The 20,343-nt window shown below is 43.2% G+C and overlaps 1 protein-coding gene across 4 annotated transcripts in view; it reads right to left on the bottom strand.

The window, feature by feature from the left end:
* The window catches only part of SAMD4A (sterile alpha motif domain containing 4A), a 215,714-nt gene that overhangs the window by 78,862 nt on the left and 116,509 nt on the right, over window positions 1-20,343 (bottom strand). For all 4 annotated transcript variants that reach the window (XM_023255700.2, XM_023255702.2, XM_023255701.2 and 1 more), the window contains one exon: window positions 9,922-10,440. In XM_023255700.2, the coding sequence (XP_023111468.1) occupies window positions 9,922-10,440 (519 nt within the window). The remainder of the gene's footprint in view (window positions 1-9,921; window positions 10,441-20,343) is intronic.

Raw genomic sequence — 20,343 nt, 5'->3', positions numbered from 1 at the left:
TCAGATACCATACTTTATCTAATAGAATGCTGAGAATGGGGGTGGCAGGAATGATATGTGCAGTGTTTAAGAGTTACAAAATATACCCCAAATTGACAGTAATCACTGCCACTAAGATTTACCCTCACTTGAAACCATGAAATTCAAGGGTTTAATTTGCTTGATATTAAAGATGTCAAAGTATATACATACATACATATACACACACAGATATATATAGGTATGGATATGTAGATATACATATGTAGATACAGATATGCTACATCATGATGTCTTTCTTTAAGGTAACCTGAGTTTGTCCCTGGAAATCTTAAAAGTGAGAAAAGAAAAAAAAATAACTACAAGATTAAAAGTTTTTTTTTGTCCAATTGTGCGCGTGCGTGTGTGTGTGTGTGTGTGTGGAGTAGCCGCTATTAGACTATGACTTTGAATCTTGTGAAATAATAGAAATCATAAGAGTACAGGGCTCAAAAAGTCCTAAAGAAGCCATGTTATTCATTTCTTCCTCCTTCCTTCCCTCTTCTGGGCTAGTCCAATCTAAGTCCTTTATTCCAGCCAGAATCCATCCTATTTTTCAATTACAACAGAGAATCAGAAGACAACCGCCTTCCTCTGGCACTCATCTAGTGTTTATTAACAACGCTCACTGTCATTAGGGTCTAAAAAAATCCTCCTGGATAGGGGACGGATGGCACAGCCTCATGACCCAAGGCGCATGGCTCCTGAGGTCTTTGACTTTTCCCAAGCAGTCGGATCTCTGCTGACTCAAAATAAATGAGCAGACTTCCTGCTTACTATGGTGTTTTTTCGATTGTTCTTCCCCACGCCCCCAAAACCAAACACGAAGCGTGGTGAAGAAGAGCACAGTCCTGTAAAAACTCTGGACTCTTGGAAAGGGAGGATTAGGTAGTGGCCATATCAGGTCCTCTGAGATCTCGCTGAGCCACCTTCACACTGTAGTATCAGGAAGGCCAGGGCCACGCTTAAAAAAGTTTCCCCTGAAGGGGAAGGAAGCTGAAGCTAAAAATATCTCATGCCAGCTGTTACAAATGCGTCTCAAAGGAAGCAAAGCAACTAGAGTTACCTCTTTGAAGAGCAAATGAGGGGTTAAGGAAATAATGGAATTTTTCAGTTACATGCCAGGTTGGCTGGATTTGGGGGAGAAGGAAATTTTCCACCCAGAAAGTCTGCTGGTAAAAGACAAAATAATTCCATGAAGATCTAAAAGGAACTCCCAATGACACCAGAGGCTTGGGATGGGGGAGACCTGCCGCCTGCAAAAAAGAATCAGGGTCTGCAGGCCTTGCCCTTCCGTTTCAGTTTCCAAGAGGCCACTCACAAGACCTCTCTTCTTGTCAGGGCTACCTGAAGCTGAATGGTGTCTCTCTTTCCCTTGAATATCTGGGTTCTCTTAGTTTTTTGCAGACTGACTGGAATGAGTTTGAAGTGGCTGTTGGTCTTGTAAGAAAATGTGAAGGGTTGGGGTGCCTGGGTGGCTTAGTCTCCCTCTCTCTCTCTCTCTCTCTCTCTCTCTCTCTCTCTCTCTCTCACCTCCGCAGGCTAAAACTCCTGAACTGTGAGATCATTTGCACCTGCCCGCCAATCAGTACTCCGAGAGTTTTAGCCTGCAGAGGCTCTCACGGGGGTGGGGGGGAGAGTAAGTTAAGCATCCGACTTCGGTTCAGGTCATGATCTCACGGTTTGTGAGTTCAAGCCCTGTGTCAGGCTCTGTGCTGATAGCTCGGAGCCTGGAGCCTGCTTCAGATTCTGTCTCTCTCTCTCTGCCCCTCCCCTGCTTGTGCTCTCTCTCTCTCTCTCTCTCAAAAATAAATAAACATTAAAAAAAATAAAAAGGAGAAAAAAAGAAAAGTGAAGGGCAGTGGGCAAAGGACTTCTTGAACCAAACAGGTATCTCTGAAGGAGCTGGCCCTGGCTAAAGGGGTCAGTTGATGAACTTGGGGGGGTTTTTCCAACTGGCAGGTCAGGGCTCTCCAAAGGAGCCACTTGCCCTGAGATCCACGACCCTTGCTCCTCATCTTTCCTGCTGGAGTAGTTTTGTTTCAGGTATTGGTTCCATGGCACCTAGTAACCATCTTTCCCATAAATGGACGGACCCTCCACATTCCCAGAAGGCCAAATAACAAGGACCAAAGAAAGCCCAAGAAATATCCAGGCACTGGATGCCTCACTGGTTTTTGTTTTCTAACTTTTAATGTTCAAGCAACGATAGATTTACAAGAAACAGCAAAAATACTAGAGAGGTCTCATGTACCCATCTCCCAGTTCCCCCGAAGGTGACATTTTATCTAACTATAGGGCAGTATCAAAATCAGAAACTCGACATTAACATGATACAATTAATGAGACTATGGTAGACCTTACTCAGATCTCAGCAGATCTGATCATATGCTGATTTTGGGGGGGGTGGGGTGGGGAGGGCGTATGAATTTGTGCACAACCCTAGGGCATTGCTCACATGAATAAATTCATATAACTGCCGCCACAATCAAGATCACAGTATGTTATTAAGAGTCTGTTAGTACTGAGACCTAGTTGGTAAAATAAGTCACACACAAAAAAAGCAAGAGCAACAACAAATGTCACTATGAGGATTATGACAGAAGGCTAAATGACCAATATTATCACCAAATACTTAGTGAATTCCCAAAGACGTCTTCTCGTTTATTTTGGAAATTCATTAACTTCGTGAACATCTGCCTAGTGAGCCCAGGAATTTATTAAGTTCCTACTGTTCAGCAAACATTTATGGCAAGGCGGGCAGACAGGCTTCAGTTCACATGCCATCTCTTATTGAATTATAGCGGCTGCCTTGAGGGGCATATTGAGGAGGATTTGGAGGCCACATCTGGCCTTAGCAAGAGACAGCCATTATCTAACAGAGACACTCTGCCACGGGAGAATGGCAGCTGAACGGATGCCAGGAAATTGCCATCTCCCAAGTTTCGGTGACTTTTTGAGCCACACAGTGTTCTTTCCAGGTGCCAGGAAAGAGGGATAAAGAAGACCCTTGTCCCCAAGGAATTTGTGATTGGGAAGGGGAGGCAAACTTGTCAACCAAGAATAGTGACACAGAATGCCAAGGGCTAATATTGAAATAGATGGGTCAGTGCAAAGCCAGTGCACCTGGGGTGCAATTTGGGCAGAGTCTTACATCTGTGTGCTGTGGAGAACCCTGATTCAAGGGAGGCTGGCCCACGTAGGGACAACTTCAGAGTCAAACAAGGGTCTACTAGCTAGTAACTGAGCCAATCTCCGAGGATAGGATTAAGAGGGACTGGCATGCGTCCTCAAGTCCAGAGCCAAACTTCATAGCCTGACTGCCTGGGTTCAAACCCCAATTCATCCACTTTGTTGGTCTGTGACACTGGGCAAGTTACTTAGCCTCTCTGTGCCTCAATTTTCCTCATCTGTCAAATGGCGATAACAATAATACCCACATCGGAGAGGTTATAAGGATTAAATGAGTTGATATTTATGTAAAAGGTGTTGAACAGTACCCAGCATGTAGTAAACAATATGCAGTTGTGTGCTATTACTGTTAATTTACTTTTTGATGACCTACAGTACCAAATTTTTTTTAATGTATGGTTTTCATTATCAGAAAAATCAATTGAGACTAATAAAAGAAATGCGAAGGTTCCAAGCTGTGCTATGAGACTGTAGAAGCAGGCAGTTTAAGTGGAATATAATTTTTGTTACCCAAAGTTTCAGAGTTCTTGCCTCATACCAGGCTGGCTAGCAAATGTAAAGAATGTGAAGAAAAATCAAGTATCGCAATGATCTTCCTTTCATTTGTAACTACAGCACATAGTTTCATTCCAGGTCAAACTCCACCAGTGAAGACTAGAAACTGGCTAGAAAGGCAGTCCGGGGTAATGGAGGTGGCACTGACCTCCACACAAGGGGATTCTGTGGGCTCTTAAGAAATCCAGGAGATGGGGTGCCTGGGTGGCGCAGTCGGTTAAGCGTCCGACTTCAGCCAGGTCACGATCTCGCGGTCCGTGAGTTCGAGCCCCGCGTCGGGCTCTGGGCTGATGGCTCAGAGCCTGGAGCCTGTTTCCGATTCTGTGTCTCCCTCTCTCTCTGCCCCTCCCCCATTCATGCTCTGTCTCTCTCTGTCCCAAAAATAAATAAACGTTGAAAAAAAAATTAAAAAAAAAAAAAAGAAATCCAGGAGATACTTTTCCCGAATGGTCTTTTCCTAATGGTGTGCTTTTTCTATAGCAGACTTCAGACAGGAAGCAAACGTAGAGATGCTAAGCCAGGTTCTATGCACCTTACCCTTGGAATTGCTTATAATGGCCAAAAGAAAGTTGACTAAGATTTGTGCACAGTCTGTGACAGCCAATACCTTGGTCCTTTCTGGTCCCATGGGCTCATGATGAAGAATCTGTACATTCTTGCTTTCAGTAACCAGACCCTGAGTAGCCTTACGAGGAGAGTGAGGTACTGAAAATTACATTCTTCCCTCTCTTCTGAAACACCTTGATGCTACCCTAAGTGTTTAATCAACTTCTCTGCTGTCCCAAACCATTTGTCTCTTTATTATGGAAGAGAATGTCCAAAAGTCCTGTGTGATCTCACTTAATTTAACATCTGCAACTAATAAAAAGGTACTCTTGAGTCTGCTTAAATGCATGAAAATTGGTTGATTGTTGTTATATTAGGGTGTAGTTTTTGCCTCCCACTCTTAGCCTCATCTTGATCCCTTCTAAAACTCTGCATGGCACCATCATCTGTTTTTAATGCCCTCTAAACATCATTTTTCTCCATCTCAATGTTCTAGCACCTTCTCAAAGTCAACACACATCCAAGATTGGAGCTTGTAGCTAGTTTCTTTCCCTATCCTGGCTTTTATCTCTTTGGAATCACTAACATAACTTTCTTCAGCCCCCAAATGCCTACCATCTGGGAAGTACCCCCCCAATTTACCTCCAATATACCTTCTTGATAAATCCAGGGGTTAATTCTTGGTCCTCACCTTAGTAGACACGTCAGTAGAATTTTACTCACTTGATCACTTTTTCCCCTTGAAACATGTTCTTCATTCGCCTTGTAAGACATACACACACCTGAGTTTTTCCTTACTTCAATGGTTTCTCCTGCATTTCTTCTGCTTTGTCCTCGGCTTCCCCAGCCTTCACGTTGAAGTGCCCAGGCTCAGTCCTTGGTCCTCTTCTCTACTGACATCTCTGGTTTGGTAATCTTACTCAGTTTCATAGCTCTAAATGCTACTCATGTGCTGATAACTCCCAAATGTCTATCTTCGGATTGGTCCTTTCTCCCAAACTACATACTCATACATCCAAATGCCTACTAGACACCTCCGATTGTCGAATGGACACACAGATTCATCACAGATGACACAACTCCAAATCTTACCTTCAAATTTAATAAATAGAAATGTTCTCCATCCTTCCAGTTGCAGAAGCAAAAACTTTCGAGTCATTCTTGAATCCTTTCCCTTACACTCTTCATTTATTTTGTCAGGAAATTCCACTTACTGTACTTCCAAAATAGATCTAGATTCTGACCACTTTTCCCCCTTCTTCTTCAGCCACCCCAGGCAAAGTCAGCACCCTCCTGCCTGGATTACTGCAATAGCCTCTTAACTGGTCATTGTGTTTCTGTCCTTGCCCTTGTATAGTTTATTCTTAATACAGGAGTCAAAGGGATCCCTTTAAAATGTAAGGTCACGTCCCTCGTCTGCCAAAAACCCTCCAATGGCTTCCTGGTTTACTGAGAGCAAAAGTCAAAGTCCTTGCAATGCCCTGCAATGCCCCATAGGATCTGTCTTTCCCTGTTACCTCTGCAAGCTCCACCACTGTCTACGTCACTCTCTTTCAGCCACTGGTCTTCTTGCTTTTCCCCAGCAAGCTGGGAAAAGATCTTGGGATTTTTGCTCAAGCTTTTTCTCTGGCTGGACTGTTCTTCCCCCAGACTCTCACTTGGCTAACCCCCTTACCTCCTTCAAGTCTTTGTTCACACATCACCTTCTCGATGAGGTCTACCCTGACCGCCCTATTTATTACTATAATCAGCTCACCATCTAGGCCTGATCCTACTGACCCTACTCGGTTTCTTATTTCCATGCCACTTATCAATCTCTAACACATTATATAATTTCCTCATATACTATAATAGTGTAGACGCAACTCCACAAGGGAGAGCATCTTTGGTCTGCTGACGCACCGAGTGCCTCGAGTAGATTAAGCATATAGTAGGTACTCAATAAACACTTCCTAAGTGAATGAATGAAAAAATAAATGAATCTGTAATGTATGTCCAAAGTCAATACTGAATCCTAATTCTAATAATTATACCTAGGAACGTTTCTAGCATCCATTTCTTCTGCTCCATGCCTGTTCCTATCCCCATGATACCTTTGAAACTCACTGATGTTGTAGTCATCCCTTGTCATTCATCTGGCGTGCACATAGCAGACCAGGCCCCCTTACAGCATTGCTCATATCACTGTCATACAGATGGTGTTATGGCTGGCCTCTTTAGAGCTCTCAGATCCCCTCCCTGTCTACTTTTATTGCTTTCTTTCACGAGCTATTTTTCCTTCGTGAACCTTTCCTTCTTCTTCACTGTCTTCCAACCCTGCGTGCTCACTATAACTTCCACCCTTTTGCTCGCAATGAATGTCCCTACCCTTGGTCCCCCCACTCCTGCCATCTCCACCATAGCTTACTTGCCCCATTTCTTGCAAAAGCTTTCTTGACCCTGCAGTTCACAAGAATCTTTCCATTTCAAACATTCACAGTGCTTACAGTACAGACCCCCATTCAGTTGACACAATCCTGTATCGCCCTATGGCAGCTGTTATTTTTTTTAACTGCGTTTTTATGTAATGCATGGGTTTTTATGCAAAATTTTTGCAGATTAGTCTGGCTAAAAGAAGATATTTCATTTTTAATTGTGAGACTGATTGATATACCTTCTCTCTCTTGTTATATTATAGGTTCCCTGAAAGTGAATCACTTTCCTTAAGCTTCTTTATATTTTCCACAGACTCAAACACAGTACTCGGTACCCAGAAAGTGGATAGTGTTTTCAGTGCAGTTGAACGATGCAGAATCCACACAGGGAGGAGGCCACAAATGCTAAGGCACTTTGCTGGAGCATAATGACCAAGGGAACCAAACGTTAGTGGAATAAACCAAGATTAAAACCCAAAAACTGTGTAAGGAGGTTGTCTTCTAGTTAGTTTCTTTTCATTAGCTGTCCTTGATGTGGCTGATAATTTGAAAATGCGAAGCACTAAATGATCTCAGTTCTCTTACTATGATTTATAAATTATGTTGCTTTGTGTAGGTATCTTTTTCCATTTTGAAAGAAAGAAGACATGTAGCTCTTTAGTGCAATAGAAGAGATCCTGGAGCCTTCAGTCCAATCCATTTTCTACTGCGGTGAAATGGTCAAAAGCCACAGCATACTCAAGGACGCCTCGTCTACTCTGCATGGCCCTGGGCTCTGGAAAGGTGCTTCATCAGATGACAACCAGAAGGTGCAAATGCAGGCACAGACTCTGGGCCCAGTGTTAGCACTTTGCTCCTCACTGTCTTTCCCATTCTCACTGATTCACTTAGCAGACCCTGTTGCCAGCTCTGACCAGCGCTGGGCATCTACGTGTGTAATCTAAAGTACCTTCACCACAGTCCTTCAAAGATGGGTATCATAAATGTTCATTGTACAAGTGAGGACCTTGCTCAGAGAGGTTAAGTAACTTGGCCAAGCTGTAGTTAGCAAACTGTAGATCTGAGATTTGGACTTAGCAGGGCATTGACACCAAGGTTCCTGTCCTTTCCGTTTTGTCAAACTGCCTCCCAGGTGCTCAGGAGATATTTAATAGAGGCACGAGTGAATGCATGACCCAAAAGTTGGCAGTTTTGACAAACACAATTTAACCACCATCGACGATGCAGAAGACTGAAGCAATGACATTCATGTTTTGTTAAAGAGATATTGAAATACAAGTGTTGACATGGCCTAAGTGTTTGCACGAAACTTGCTGGAAGACAGATCTAAGATTTCTTTGCCAATGCTCTGAAACAGGGCTCCAACCCCTTTCTTCTTCCTGACATATGTAATCTAGTTATCTCGTTAAACCTTCAAGTCTTTTTCTGCTCAAGTACTACACAGGGGCCCAGAGATCTGGGAGGCCATGACAGTCATTTCTGCATCACCTCTGCTCTGTAGGCTGGAGGGCCACAGTAAAAAAGGAAAGTACCCATTGACTACAATCTGATAACCATCTTGAATGTACACATCTTGTCAAGACACAGCCCTGAATGTGCAAATCAGTAGAGACAGAAATATGATGACCCAAGAATAACTTGAAGACAAGTGACATAAAATTCAACCCCTTAAAATATAAAAGACCAAGTTCTGAGAGGGCAGGCAGCTTGGAGCTCACATCTCTCCCACCTATCAAAGAGTTTTGTAACAATTACTAGATTCTGTCCCTGACCCAGGAAACTTGGGCCAAAAAGCTCTGTCATCCAGCCTACATGTGTCTGCTTTAACAGTCCCAGCCATCACTCTTTGTCACACACAAGCTAGTGAAACTATTCCCCGGATTACTAGTCTGTGAAACAGACTGTCCTCAGAACCTCTTACATAATAAATTAATGATGCAATAATCACTTAATTCCCCAAATGTACTAGTTATCAATATCTCAGTGTAAAAATAGAGAAAAAAGGAATTAAAAATCTCATTTTGTAGCATTATGAATGCAGCATCTTAAGTATTTCCTCGGTTATTCCACTAAGGTCCTGTTTCAATTAACGTAGTTATAATTCGACACTCCTATGTATTTGAGAAAGCCATTTAAAAGGGCCCATTAGCAAAAAGATCCAAGTGGAGGTAGAGGCCAAGAAGCTGTCACCGCTAATTCTTAATACTCTCAGATCTTTTAATTGGGGGTTCCTACATGTTGACAGGCACGTAAGGTCTAACCACAAAAGCTTTCCACTGAGAAAGTTATCTCACTGCAGACACTGTATTCATGAACACACGCAAGTAGCATGGATGATTTCTGTTCAATGACAGGCCCCCCTCCCATACTGTCACTTTACAGAAGCACAAATGGCACGTCTGTCACTTTGCTCAGCCTAAGTGGGGAGCCATACAGAGGATTCCCAGCCCTAGTCCCAGCTGCAAGCAGGGTACTTTGCCTTAGTGGTCAAAAGAGCAGAAAGCTGTCCTCTGCTCTCCCTTTCTGCAGAACGGTTCCTGACCCGCCTCTCCTAGGTGAGGCGGAGTGAGAAAAGGCCACAGCACAGAGCAGCATTCTCAAGTTAGCAAACCTACTTCCCTGGTCAGGAGGGAAAGTGCCCCCAACAACTGGGGCTAAAACCCAGAAAGTGCAAGGGAGGGAACATTCCAGGGTGAAATGAAAAAAAGGAAAAAAAAAAAAAAAGGAAGAAAGAAAGAAAACAGAAAAAAAAAAAAAAAGAAAATGCACAAACCCCATGAGGGCATCTGGTTAACCATGGGTTAGAATCAGGTTTAGAGAATCACTCATAACTCAGTGTTTTGGCAAATCCAAAAACTCCAGGGCAAAAGGCATGCGGGTAAAAGGCATTTCTACTCGTGGAAACGGGAAGTTTCCTTCTTTCACCACTTACTCTTCTCTCAAACGTATTTATTTTTCAGTCTGTTTATAACCCAAATTTGGACCATCACTCATTTCTACCTGCCCAGCATTTTTATCTTTCCAGAGTCAAAAGAGCAACAGGTATGGGATGCAAAGATCCCCTTCCCACAGCCGATTCCCATCGGCCCGTCTCTCCCAGGGTCATGGGGTGCTCAGAGCAGACATTCGCAGTGGGACATGCCACACACAGCAAGTCACCAAAGCACACTGCTTTACGGGCTTCCTGGGAACTTACTTGTACTTGTGCTGGTTCCAATCGTATTGATTGTGGTGGGGACAGATGAAGAGGAGTAGAGGGGCACATGGCCGTTCTCACACCCCAGGCTTTTGTCCTGCCAGTTGGAGGCGTTGATGCAAATCCCCGAATCCCGAGAGTTCTGCCACCCATTGAGCTTGTCATCGGAGTTCTGTCTTTGGTGATAGTAGTGAGTCTGCCCATAATCCACAGAGTCTGAGCGGCTTCGGTTCTGGCCGCCGAAGCTGGTCGATGTGCGGTCCTCCAAGTGGTTCAGCCACATGGCTAAAGCACTGCGGTCTTCCAACGAAGTGGCCGGATGTATCAAAGCATAGGACAGCAGCTGCCTGCTCTCCTCGATGTGCTGGTTGTGTTCAATAGAGTGCGCCAGGATTTTGGGCAGCAGTTTCATATACTCAACTTTTGCATCGAGGTTTCCTGGCTTCAGCAAAGGCAGGTGAGTTAACAGGAGGGAAATCACTTTATCCTTGGATTCCTGTTGCCATTGGTTAATGATTCCTGAAAAGGAAAATATACGGGGCAAATAAGCAAATACACCCACAATGGCATGAAACACCGCACTGTAGAGAGAATTCCTATGGGTTAGAGTCTCAATCTATGTACCCTGGCTGAATGTTTCTCAAAATGGCCCACTCATCAGATTGGATGACTGACTCCGGGATGTCAGGGGGCACTGACATCAATGAAACACAGAACAAATGTTCTTAGAGGTTCAGGTGCTCAATCTAATTCCCATTCAGGTCTCCAAAGAGGCTACAACTACTTTGGTACAACCAAATAGAACTTACAGCCCTGCACTCTTTCTTAGAAAAGTGTAGACACACCTTCAGATAGGGGGATAAGGAATAAGAAAATCCCCACAGAAAAGCAAGTGTTGTCAAACGTTCATTGGATCCCTTGGAGGTAAGGCTGCTTTCCCTACCCCAGACATCTGTGGAAAAGTAGTTTACACCCTGGCAAAGGCATCTGTGTGAAGTAAAACTTCCTAGATGGAGAAATCTGTCAGAAAAAGAAAGAACTCCCCTCATCTCAGTGCAGGATGCACTTTCTCATGAGAAGCTACCTCAGAAAACAACTGTGATCTCAAACCCAGGATGGGACTTAGCTCCAGTACCACCTCCGATCACACGTGATAAGCAAGCTATTTTTCTTCATGTATAGAAAATCTGGTTAGTTGTCTTTATTACGGTAAAATATATATAACATAATATCTACTATTTTCACCATTTTCAAGCATGCAGTGGTGTGGCTTTAAGGACATTCACAATGTTTTGCAGCCATCACCACCATCCATTTCCAGATCTTTTTCATCTTTTCAAACTGAAACTCTGTACTCACTGAATGATCCCTCCATATTTCTCCCCTCCCCCAGCTCCTGGCAACCACCGCTGTATTTTCTGTCTGTCTATTTGACTACTCTAGTTACCTCTTGTAAGTGAAATCATACAGTATTTGTCCTTTTGTGACTGGTTATTTCACTTGGTATCATGTCTTCAATGTTCATTCGTGAGAAGATCCATTTTTAACACACTCTCAAGGATCCCTTCTTGTTGCCTTCTACTCAAAACACACACTCGTTGCCTTTAGGTAAACATGGATAAACAATGTACTTTGCCTTGACTGGCCTTTGAGAAGTAGCTTGTTCTGGAAACTGATAGTTATCCTGAAGATCTCAGGCCACAAGAAAGAAAGCTCCCTTCCTGAAAAGACACTCCTGACAGCTGAAGACATTGCCTCTTGCCTACAAATTACCCTACAATAGGCCAGGGCAGGGCAGTCCTACTGGCCTTCATGAGGAATCTGCAGAGTTGAAAGGGAGTATCCGGAATTTAGCAGAAGGACTTCACAATTCCAGTAAGACAGAAACATAACAGAACAAGCTCAAGAATCATTGTTGACCAGAAGCTACAAATTCATCAGTCAAGTACTATAAAGCCCCTCGAGATCAAGGGTGTATTCAAAGAAAAGTATCAGGCAAGGAAGACATGATATATAACGAATGAATATAAGCTCCAGAACCTGGCAGACCTGGGCATGAATCCCAGATCTGCCACTTAATTTGCAGTGGGACCTTGTTAAGTTACTTCACCTACCTGAGCCTCAACTTCCTCATCAGTTAAGACTGTTACCAACAGCATCTGCCCCTCCTTGTGTGGTAATGCATTAAAAGGACCATCAAGTACTTGATGGTGGACATAATTTCTTCTACTTGTCTCTGCAGTACTCAGGCCCACATTAGAGCCATGTTGGTTGGTTTTGGACACCGAGTTTTAAAAGTAATATACAGAGTCTAAGGATTACCCAGGGAAGATCATTAAAAAATATCAGAGTTGGAAGAGGTAGAAAGTCAAAAGCTGAAAGAAAATGGGGCTACTGGGCTTACAGGTGAACAATATGAAGAACGCTCAACTCTTTTCAAGTGGGGATTTCATAAGAAGATGAAGAGCCAACTATTTGAAGTAGAAGTCTTCAAATCGAAGTGGCAGAGATTAAGATTGGATGTGGAGAAGAAATGAATTGCCACAATGACAAAAGACCCAGAGGAGTCACCAAGGAAAGCCTTGTAATCTCTGTGCTGGAGGCCTGAAGAATAGAGATAGATGCCTAAGGAAGCACTGATGGATAGGAACGTAATGTGAGCTACACACGGTATTTAGAACTTCCTAATATTAAAAGAAAAGTGAAAAGAGGGAGGGGAAATTAATTGTAATGATGTATTTTCTTTAATCCAATGTATCAAAATACTATTTCAACTTGTAATCAACTATAAATTATTGAGGAAACATTCTACATGCCTGTCTTTGCATTAAGTCTTTGAAACGCAGGGTGTATATTACCACCGATATCACATCTCAACTTGGACTACCCACAGCTGAAGTGCTCAGAAGCCATGTATGGCTGGAGGCTACAAAATGGGCTAGCCACAGAGCTGGAGACATTCAGATGGGGAAGGCGGATGGCAGGAGGGCACAAGTGACCTCAGCACGTCCCTCCCAGCTCCAACTCTATATTTAGCTACCTGTCACCTGACAAAAGACAACCCTGGTGCATTCCGTTAGGTATGGCTTCCCTTTTAAAGTAGCTTTGGGAGACGGAGGAAGCACCAGCTCTAACTTCCCGTCAATACATTTTCAGCAAACACCCAGCATGTTTTTAATTACAAGTATGCTTCGGATAAAGATAAAATCTATTCATTAAGCCCAAGGAGCTCAAGAGGCACTGGCAAGAAGCAAAAGGTCCTGAGAGGAAGATCAATCTGTCTGACATCCATCAGATGATCATATGTAGCTAGTATACACCCTGGAAAACGTAGACTTAGAAATACAATGTAGGAACAACTCTTAATACAAGTTCACGAGGCTGAGGAACTCCCTAGGTTTCTGCGAGGTCACTTCCCTGTTTGGGTATTCTACCCTTCTGCAAAAGGTCAGCCTTAAAAAAAAAAAAAAAAAGGAACAAAAACAAAACATAAATAGGACTCAGAGTGCAAACTAAACATGTTATCTCCATGTAAGCACTCTGGGTCAGGGGTAACCTGGGAGCCAGAGGAGGAACAAGCGCAGCAAAGAGGAAAGGAAAACAAGAGACCTCTGGCCCTGGTCCCTCCCGGGCCTGAAACGGTTCTTTCTGCATTCTCGGTTCAGGGCTTGGATGCTGTGGGACTGTGGTGTAGCCAGGAAGACCACTCTGACTTTTGTGTACTGCCACTGGGAACATGGACCCAAGATAGCCCTCTGAGGGCAGTCTTCCGAGGTGTACTACTGGATCAAACTATTCTGCAGCAACTACAGACACCACCCTGACAGCTGATGGTATTGAATGGTCTCTATGTGCCAGGCACTCTTCCAACCGCTGTGCGTGTAATTACTCATTTAAATCTCACAAGAAACTTATGAGGTAGGTCCTATTACAGTCTAATTTTACAGATGAGGATACAGAGGCACAGAGAGGTCAAGCAATTTGCCACAGGTCCCCCGCTAGTGAGGTGGCAGAATGGGGGTATACAAATGAGCATAAAGATACATAATGATTATCATGCTAGAAGAGTTTGGCCATAAGTTCAATACATTAATATTTATAATATAGACAATATGTGTAATGTGTAACATATTATCCACATTATAAATATTATATCATATATGATATATAATTACATATAAAAGGTGTATATGTGTATTATATTTACAAAGACAATAATATGAATGTATCAGTAGAGTACATGGATCAGCAGAAGACTTGCCAGCTATGGAAGGGCAGGAAAAAAAGGAGTTGCAGAGACAACGTAGGTGATACTTACTGTGGGTTTTAAAGTATGTCCACACCTTCTTTGACATTCCTGTCTAAAAGATGGAGCCTAATGAATTCATTTCTCCTTCAGGGCAGGCTAGACTTAGTGAGTCATTTCTAGCAAATTGAGTGTAGCGGAAAAGACAGTGTGTGAGTTCATGGACTAGGTTATAAAAGGCACTGGCGGCTTTTGCCTTGCTTTCTTTTGGGTTACTCACTCTGGGGGAAGTTAGCTACCATGCTATGACGATACTCAAAGAACCCAGTAGGGAGAGGGGTCTTGAAAGTGAGGAACTGAGGCTTCCTGCCAACAGCTAGCACTAACTTGCTAGCCATGTGAGGGAACCATCTTGGAAGCAGAACCCCCGGCCCCTTAAGCCTTCAGATGACTGCACTCTGGACCACATTTGGGAGACCCTGAGCCAGAACCTCTCATATTCCTGATCCATAGGAATTGCATGTGATAACGTGTTTGTTTTTCCTTATCTGCTAAGTTCTGGGTAATGTGTTACATGATCAAAAAAAAAATACAATATACCTCTTCAAAACTGGAATATACCTCTGGAAAAATTAAGTGTTAGCATTGGCTTTAAGCAGTTCAGCCCTTCAGGCAAAATCATTCCCATTCTGAGATCAACTCATGAAGCTAACCTGTTGCCACTCAACAGTCACCTCAGCCTCCCTCATCCTGATTATCCACTCGCCAAACAACTTTTGGACTATGATTTTGCTCCCGGTATCTTCATTCCTGGGTGAGAATGAACTGACCATACAGACTTGGATCGTCTCTTGCAAGATTCTGTGATGATAGCTTTTCAGGGCGAGTTAAATGGTTTCTGATCATGATTTGGCTTCCTGTGGAGGCCTTCCTGTGCTGAGTATATGGACTTGGAGTACATCTGGTCCCTCTGATGATGGCTCCTCATGGCAAGCTAATAAGCCAGCATTGCAAGGTCTACTACTTTCTAGTTAGTACTGAGTCAGTCTCTCAGGGTAAGCATCCCCAGGACACTGATCAGAGAATAAGCATCTCCACCTTCAAACAGAAGCCTGGTCCTACATGTGGGGACTTGGTACATGAGAGCTAGGTCCTGTCCAGCTGCCCTGCCCATTGGTCTTCTTTGTGGCATTCACACCACCTTCCAGAGAGCAAGGAGCTTTTACTGAGATGTGTAGTCAACAGATTTTCCTTACTGGGGAAGACTTAGAAATCCTGAAACTTTCAATGAGTCAATCACTTCTGTGATGCAGTTTCTGTTATCATACACCCCAATACCACTGTATTTAGTAGACACTCTGGAATACAGAGGTCCAAGAACGGCAAGATTCAATGGTGCCAACTCACCTCTACTACTTTCTCTGAATATTTTCTCTAGATAAGGAGCAAAGATGTTATTTGCTGGATGTTTTACGTGGGTAAAAGTTGATGATTTATAATTTACAAGCCAGTGACATAGGAGTAGTAAAAAAATCCTGAAAGAGCTATAATAAAAGACCATGAGGATTAGGAAACTGTCCCAATGATTCTTAGAGTGACAAAGATTGTGCTTAAATACCAAGTCTGGTATTATTACTACACAATAGTATGTCAATGTTTAAGGGTTCCAGTTGTTAGTAAATTACCCTTAAATTGCTATTTTATTATACCCTTGTTTTCGGTTTAATAACATTTACTATAAAAGGGTTTCTCACAAGTATATTTAGGCAATTTGTTCATGCGAGAAATGGCTGGAAATTAAGTGCACACACACAAGAAGTACTGTTTAAATAAATGCAATAAAAGGCAGGAATTCTAGTGGATCTTAAATGGTCAAATTCTCCTTGGAAGGATTTCTATTACACGTCATGTACTAAAGCTTTCTAAATGTAGTGCAACTCTGCACAACTTGGGGACAGATGGCCAGTGGTAATAACAGACACTATGCATTTGGTAGGAATGTGAGCTGACGGGGCACCTAAAAAGTCAGGGGGAAGAATGGCAAATCCCAACATGGCAACGGTGGGATTCTTGTGCTGGCACCTGCACTTGTCTATCGTCTCCTACGGTGCCTACTTGAGCTAGAAATGACTGGACAAACATCCCCATAATTTGGTGGAGCCATATAAAACATGTGGATTAGACTAGCTGTTATGGGGGACTGGGACAGCATGCAGTTACTGAGCCCCTATAGCTGCAAGTGGTGCTTTGAGCAGATATAAAGGACTGGATAGATAGAAACTTTCTCCGTTTTCAAGGAGGTTAACTGCCAGCTTCCAAGATGGCTCCCATGGATCCTTGCCTCTCAGTATTCACACCCTTGTGTATTCTCCTCCCACACTGAATCCAAACAGGTCTGTGTGACCAATAGAGTGTGGTAAGGTGTTCTGAGATTAGGTCATAGAAGGCATTGTAGCTTCCACCTCCTCTCTTGGCTCCCTCACTCTGCAGGAAGGTAGCCACATCAATTATGAAGACACTCAGGCAGCCCTGGGGGAGGCTTGTGTGGGGAGGAAATCGGACCTCCTGCTAACAGCCAGCACCAACTTGCCAGCCATGTGAGTGAGCTACCTTGGAAGTGGATTCTCCAGTTCTAGTCAATATCTTGACTGCAACCATGCAAGAGACCTTAAGCCAGAACTACCCAGCAAGGTTGTCCCAAATTTCTGACCCTCAGAAAACTGTGAGGGGAAGATGATGTGAAGCTCTTAAGTTTTGGGGTGATTTGTTACACAGCAATAGTTGATGAATATAGCTTACTAGTTAACTAATTAGAGCTTCATGTTATTTGGTAAAAAAACAAAAAATCACTCAAAAATGCTACTGCCCCAGGGCTCCTGGGTGGCTCAGTTGGTTAAGCATCCGACTTCAGCTCAGGTCATAATCTCACAGTTTGTGAGTTCGAGCCCTGCATCGGGCTCTGTGCTGACAGCTGGGAGCCTGGAGCCTGCTTCGAATTCTGTCTCCCGTTCTCTCTGATCCTCCCCCACTCATGCTCTGTCTCTCTCTCTCTCCTTCAAAAATAAATAAAAACATTAAAAAAAAATTTTTTAATGCTACTGCCCCTTGAATTCACTAGAAAAGAAAGGAATCTATGTAGTAGACTGCATAGCCCATTATAACCATTAGAGCTTTCTCTGGGACCATGAGGGTCATTAGCTGTTGGTCATTCACTGACCATCTTCAAAGGGTACCTGTGACTTGAACAGACACCTACAATACCCACTTACCACTCCCAAGTGATCTGGTCATTCTTCAAGGGGGATTTTCTATCTTGGTCACTCTTTTTCCTGGGCACTGGCATGACTAGGTGCTCCATGAGGTCTCCTTTGCTCCTGAAGGACCCAGACCAGTAGTCAACTAGTCCTGAGATCTTGGCCAAGAGCTCAAGTTAGGGCTGGGATTCACATTCAGGTTTCTGACCTCCTCCTGGCCATGGCTAACTTTTGTAGGTCTAAGGCTGCCCATTCCCAGCGGGCACATAAAACTGGCCAGCTCCCCTGACCACTTGCCTCAGTTTTGACCTCGTGTCTGTACAGATGACTCCCACATTTGTATCATCTCTGGCCCAGGTCTCATCTTGGATGCACATTCAGTTGCATCTTCTACACAGCCACTGGGATGATCTCAAAGTTACTCTGTCCAAAACTGAGTTCCCCCTCTTGCTGTCACTAGAGCTGCTCCTTCGGTCCTCTGTTCTATCTCAGCAATGGCTCGTCTATCTTTCCAGTAGCTTGGGTTGAAACCTTCAAGCATCATGGACTGACTACTCCTCTTATATCCCATGTTTAATCTGTTAGCAACTCTGTGTGCTGAATCTTTAAAACATACCCAGATTCTAACCATCTCTCACCACGCTTCTGCATTCCATCCACCTCCTGCCCCACAAACAACATAACGAACAGAATCATCTTTTTATACTGGAAGATAGGTCATGTCACTTCTCTGATCAAAGATTCCAACGGTTTCTCATCTCTGAGCAAAAGCCATACAATAACGTATTAGGTCCTCTATGATGGAACCTCATTCCCACTACTAGTCCCTCGTTCTTTTCAGTCCATTTGGATTCCTTGTTGTTTCTTTCACATGCCGGATATGTGCTACCCCTCAACCTTTGCATTTGCTGTTTCTTCTGCCTGGAATGCTTTTTCCCCTACCCAGATCCACATCCAGCCCCTCTCAGTTATGTCTTTGCTTAAATGTTGCCTTCTGAGTGAGAACTTCTCTGTCCACAGTATTTTAAATTGCCCATATTACTCCCTCACCTTACACTTCCTTACCCACCGTGCCTTGCTTTATTTTTCTCCACAGCATTTACCATGTGACCTGTTGTGTATCACACCTATTTTCTGTACTTCTCCACTAGACAATAGCTCTATGTGGGTAGTAATGTTGTGCCCATTTTCCCATGCATTGTCATTTCTTTACCAAGCGCATTTTTAAATGGCTACATAAAGTTGTTCCCAGGCATTTTGTTTGAGAGTGGTTTGTTAGACTTTGGGATTTCTTACTCAAATCTTAGGCATTTCCTAGAAATTTCTTTTAAATGAAGAATCGGTGACCTGCAAACTATTGTAGGTGTCACGGGTCACCCCGAAACAGTTCAGTCACCTCTTTCTAGGTGGACTGTGCAGAATTCTGATTACTTTTAGCTTTAGTGTCAAATAAAAACAGGAACGTGTAAAAGAGGAAAATAAAATGACTAACTTAATTTTCAAAATCTTTGCTACATTCCCCTCTCAGTATTGTTAGGATGGAAAATTTCCCCACGTGCTGGAAAACAAAAGCATAATGGGTGATTTTCTTGATTGTAACTGACACCAATTAAAGTAATCTTCATGATAAAGATTCATTAGGCTGAGGCAGCAGAATTAGATGTATTTAATAGGACTCTCTTGCAAACATCTGTTGAAGAAAGAAAGAAAACCAATGCCAATAGGGCTGTGTTAAAACTATTGTAACATCCAAATTTTTTGGCCGTAAGTAATTATGTTCTAATAAAACCTCACAGGAATGGGTCTCCTAAGAGTCATATAAATTAGAGATGAAGAAAATGTTACCTTACTCTTGACAAATGCAAGACAAATCCTTACAAACCACATTCAGCTAGTTTTTTTTATACCAAAAACCTCTCAGAGGAGAGGCTATAAATGTTCCCAGAGCAGGAAGTTTTCCCACTCACTAAACTTCAGTGCCGTTCTCGCACTCCCAGACCACCACTGACAAAACCCCACACACCACAGAATGACTCTCCAATAGTATTTCAGAATAATGAATTGGCAATCCTCATGCTGACCTTGCAAAGGAGGAAAACATGCTTTGTCCGAGAACACTCAGATTCGGGCCTTATTCCATGAGCAGCTCTACAAATGAGAACTTTGAAAGAAGCACACTGTTGCCCAGGTAGCCTACCTGCCATCGTATTTATTAGTGAAGAACTCCAGGCTAAAATCTTTGGCAATGGCCAGATGGAGTCCATAAGGAGTGCCCTGAGAGAAATATACACAGGTCAAATCTCAAAGGAATAGTTCATGCTTGATCCAACAGACCAAACTGAACAACAGCCACTTCCCACAGTAGGTTTACAAACCTCACAAAGTCTGGGAAGGGCCGATTCACCTGTGACAACAGGGGGCCATTCTGTGTCTTCAAATGAGTCTGGGCTGTTAAGTCTCACACTTTCTAAAATAATGTGGAAGTTGCTCAGCAACTAACAGGCAAAATTTCCCATCCTGAGAGATGGGAATCCAAAGTGTAAGTGCGAATGTAAGAGCCCTGTGATGTGTGTAAATACTGTCACCAAGGAACAGCACATATACATCCCCAAAATAGACGTGCCAGAAAAGTTGACTGTAAAATTCATGTATCACTCATTTAGGTATGAAATCTGAAATACATGTAAAAGTTATTCTAGGGGAGGAGAGAATGGACAATTCTGTGGAGGGAGGATATTCAAATCCATGGTCACAAATTAACTGTTACTGTATCTGAAAAGAAGGGCCTCATCAACTGTGTAAGGATTGAGTTGGGTAAGCAACCCTCAAACGTTTCCAATCCTGCTTGCTTTTCCTCATTAGGTATAGCCCTGTAGAGGGAGTGAGAGGCACACCTCTCCTTCTGGTTCTCTTGAGCTATTA

Source organism: Felis catus, chromosome B3 (genome assembly GCF_018350175.1).
Source record: "Felis catus isolate Fca126 chromosome B3, F.catus_Fca126_mat1.0, whole genome shotgun sequence".
Taxonomy (NCBI): domain Eukaryota; kingdom Metazoa; phylum Chordata; class Mammalia; order Carnivora; family Felidae; genus Felis; species Felis catus.
This window is presented reverse-complemented; position numbering and strand designations above follow the sequence as displayed.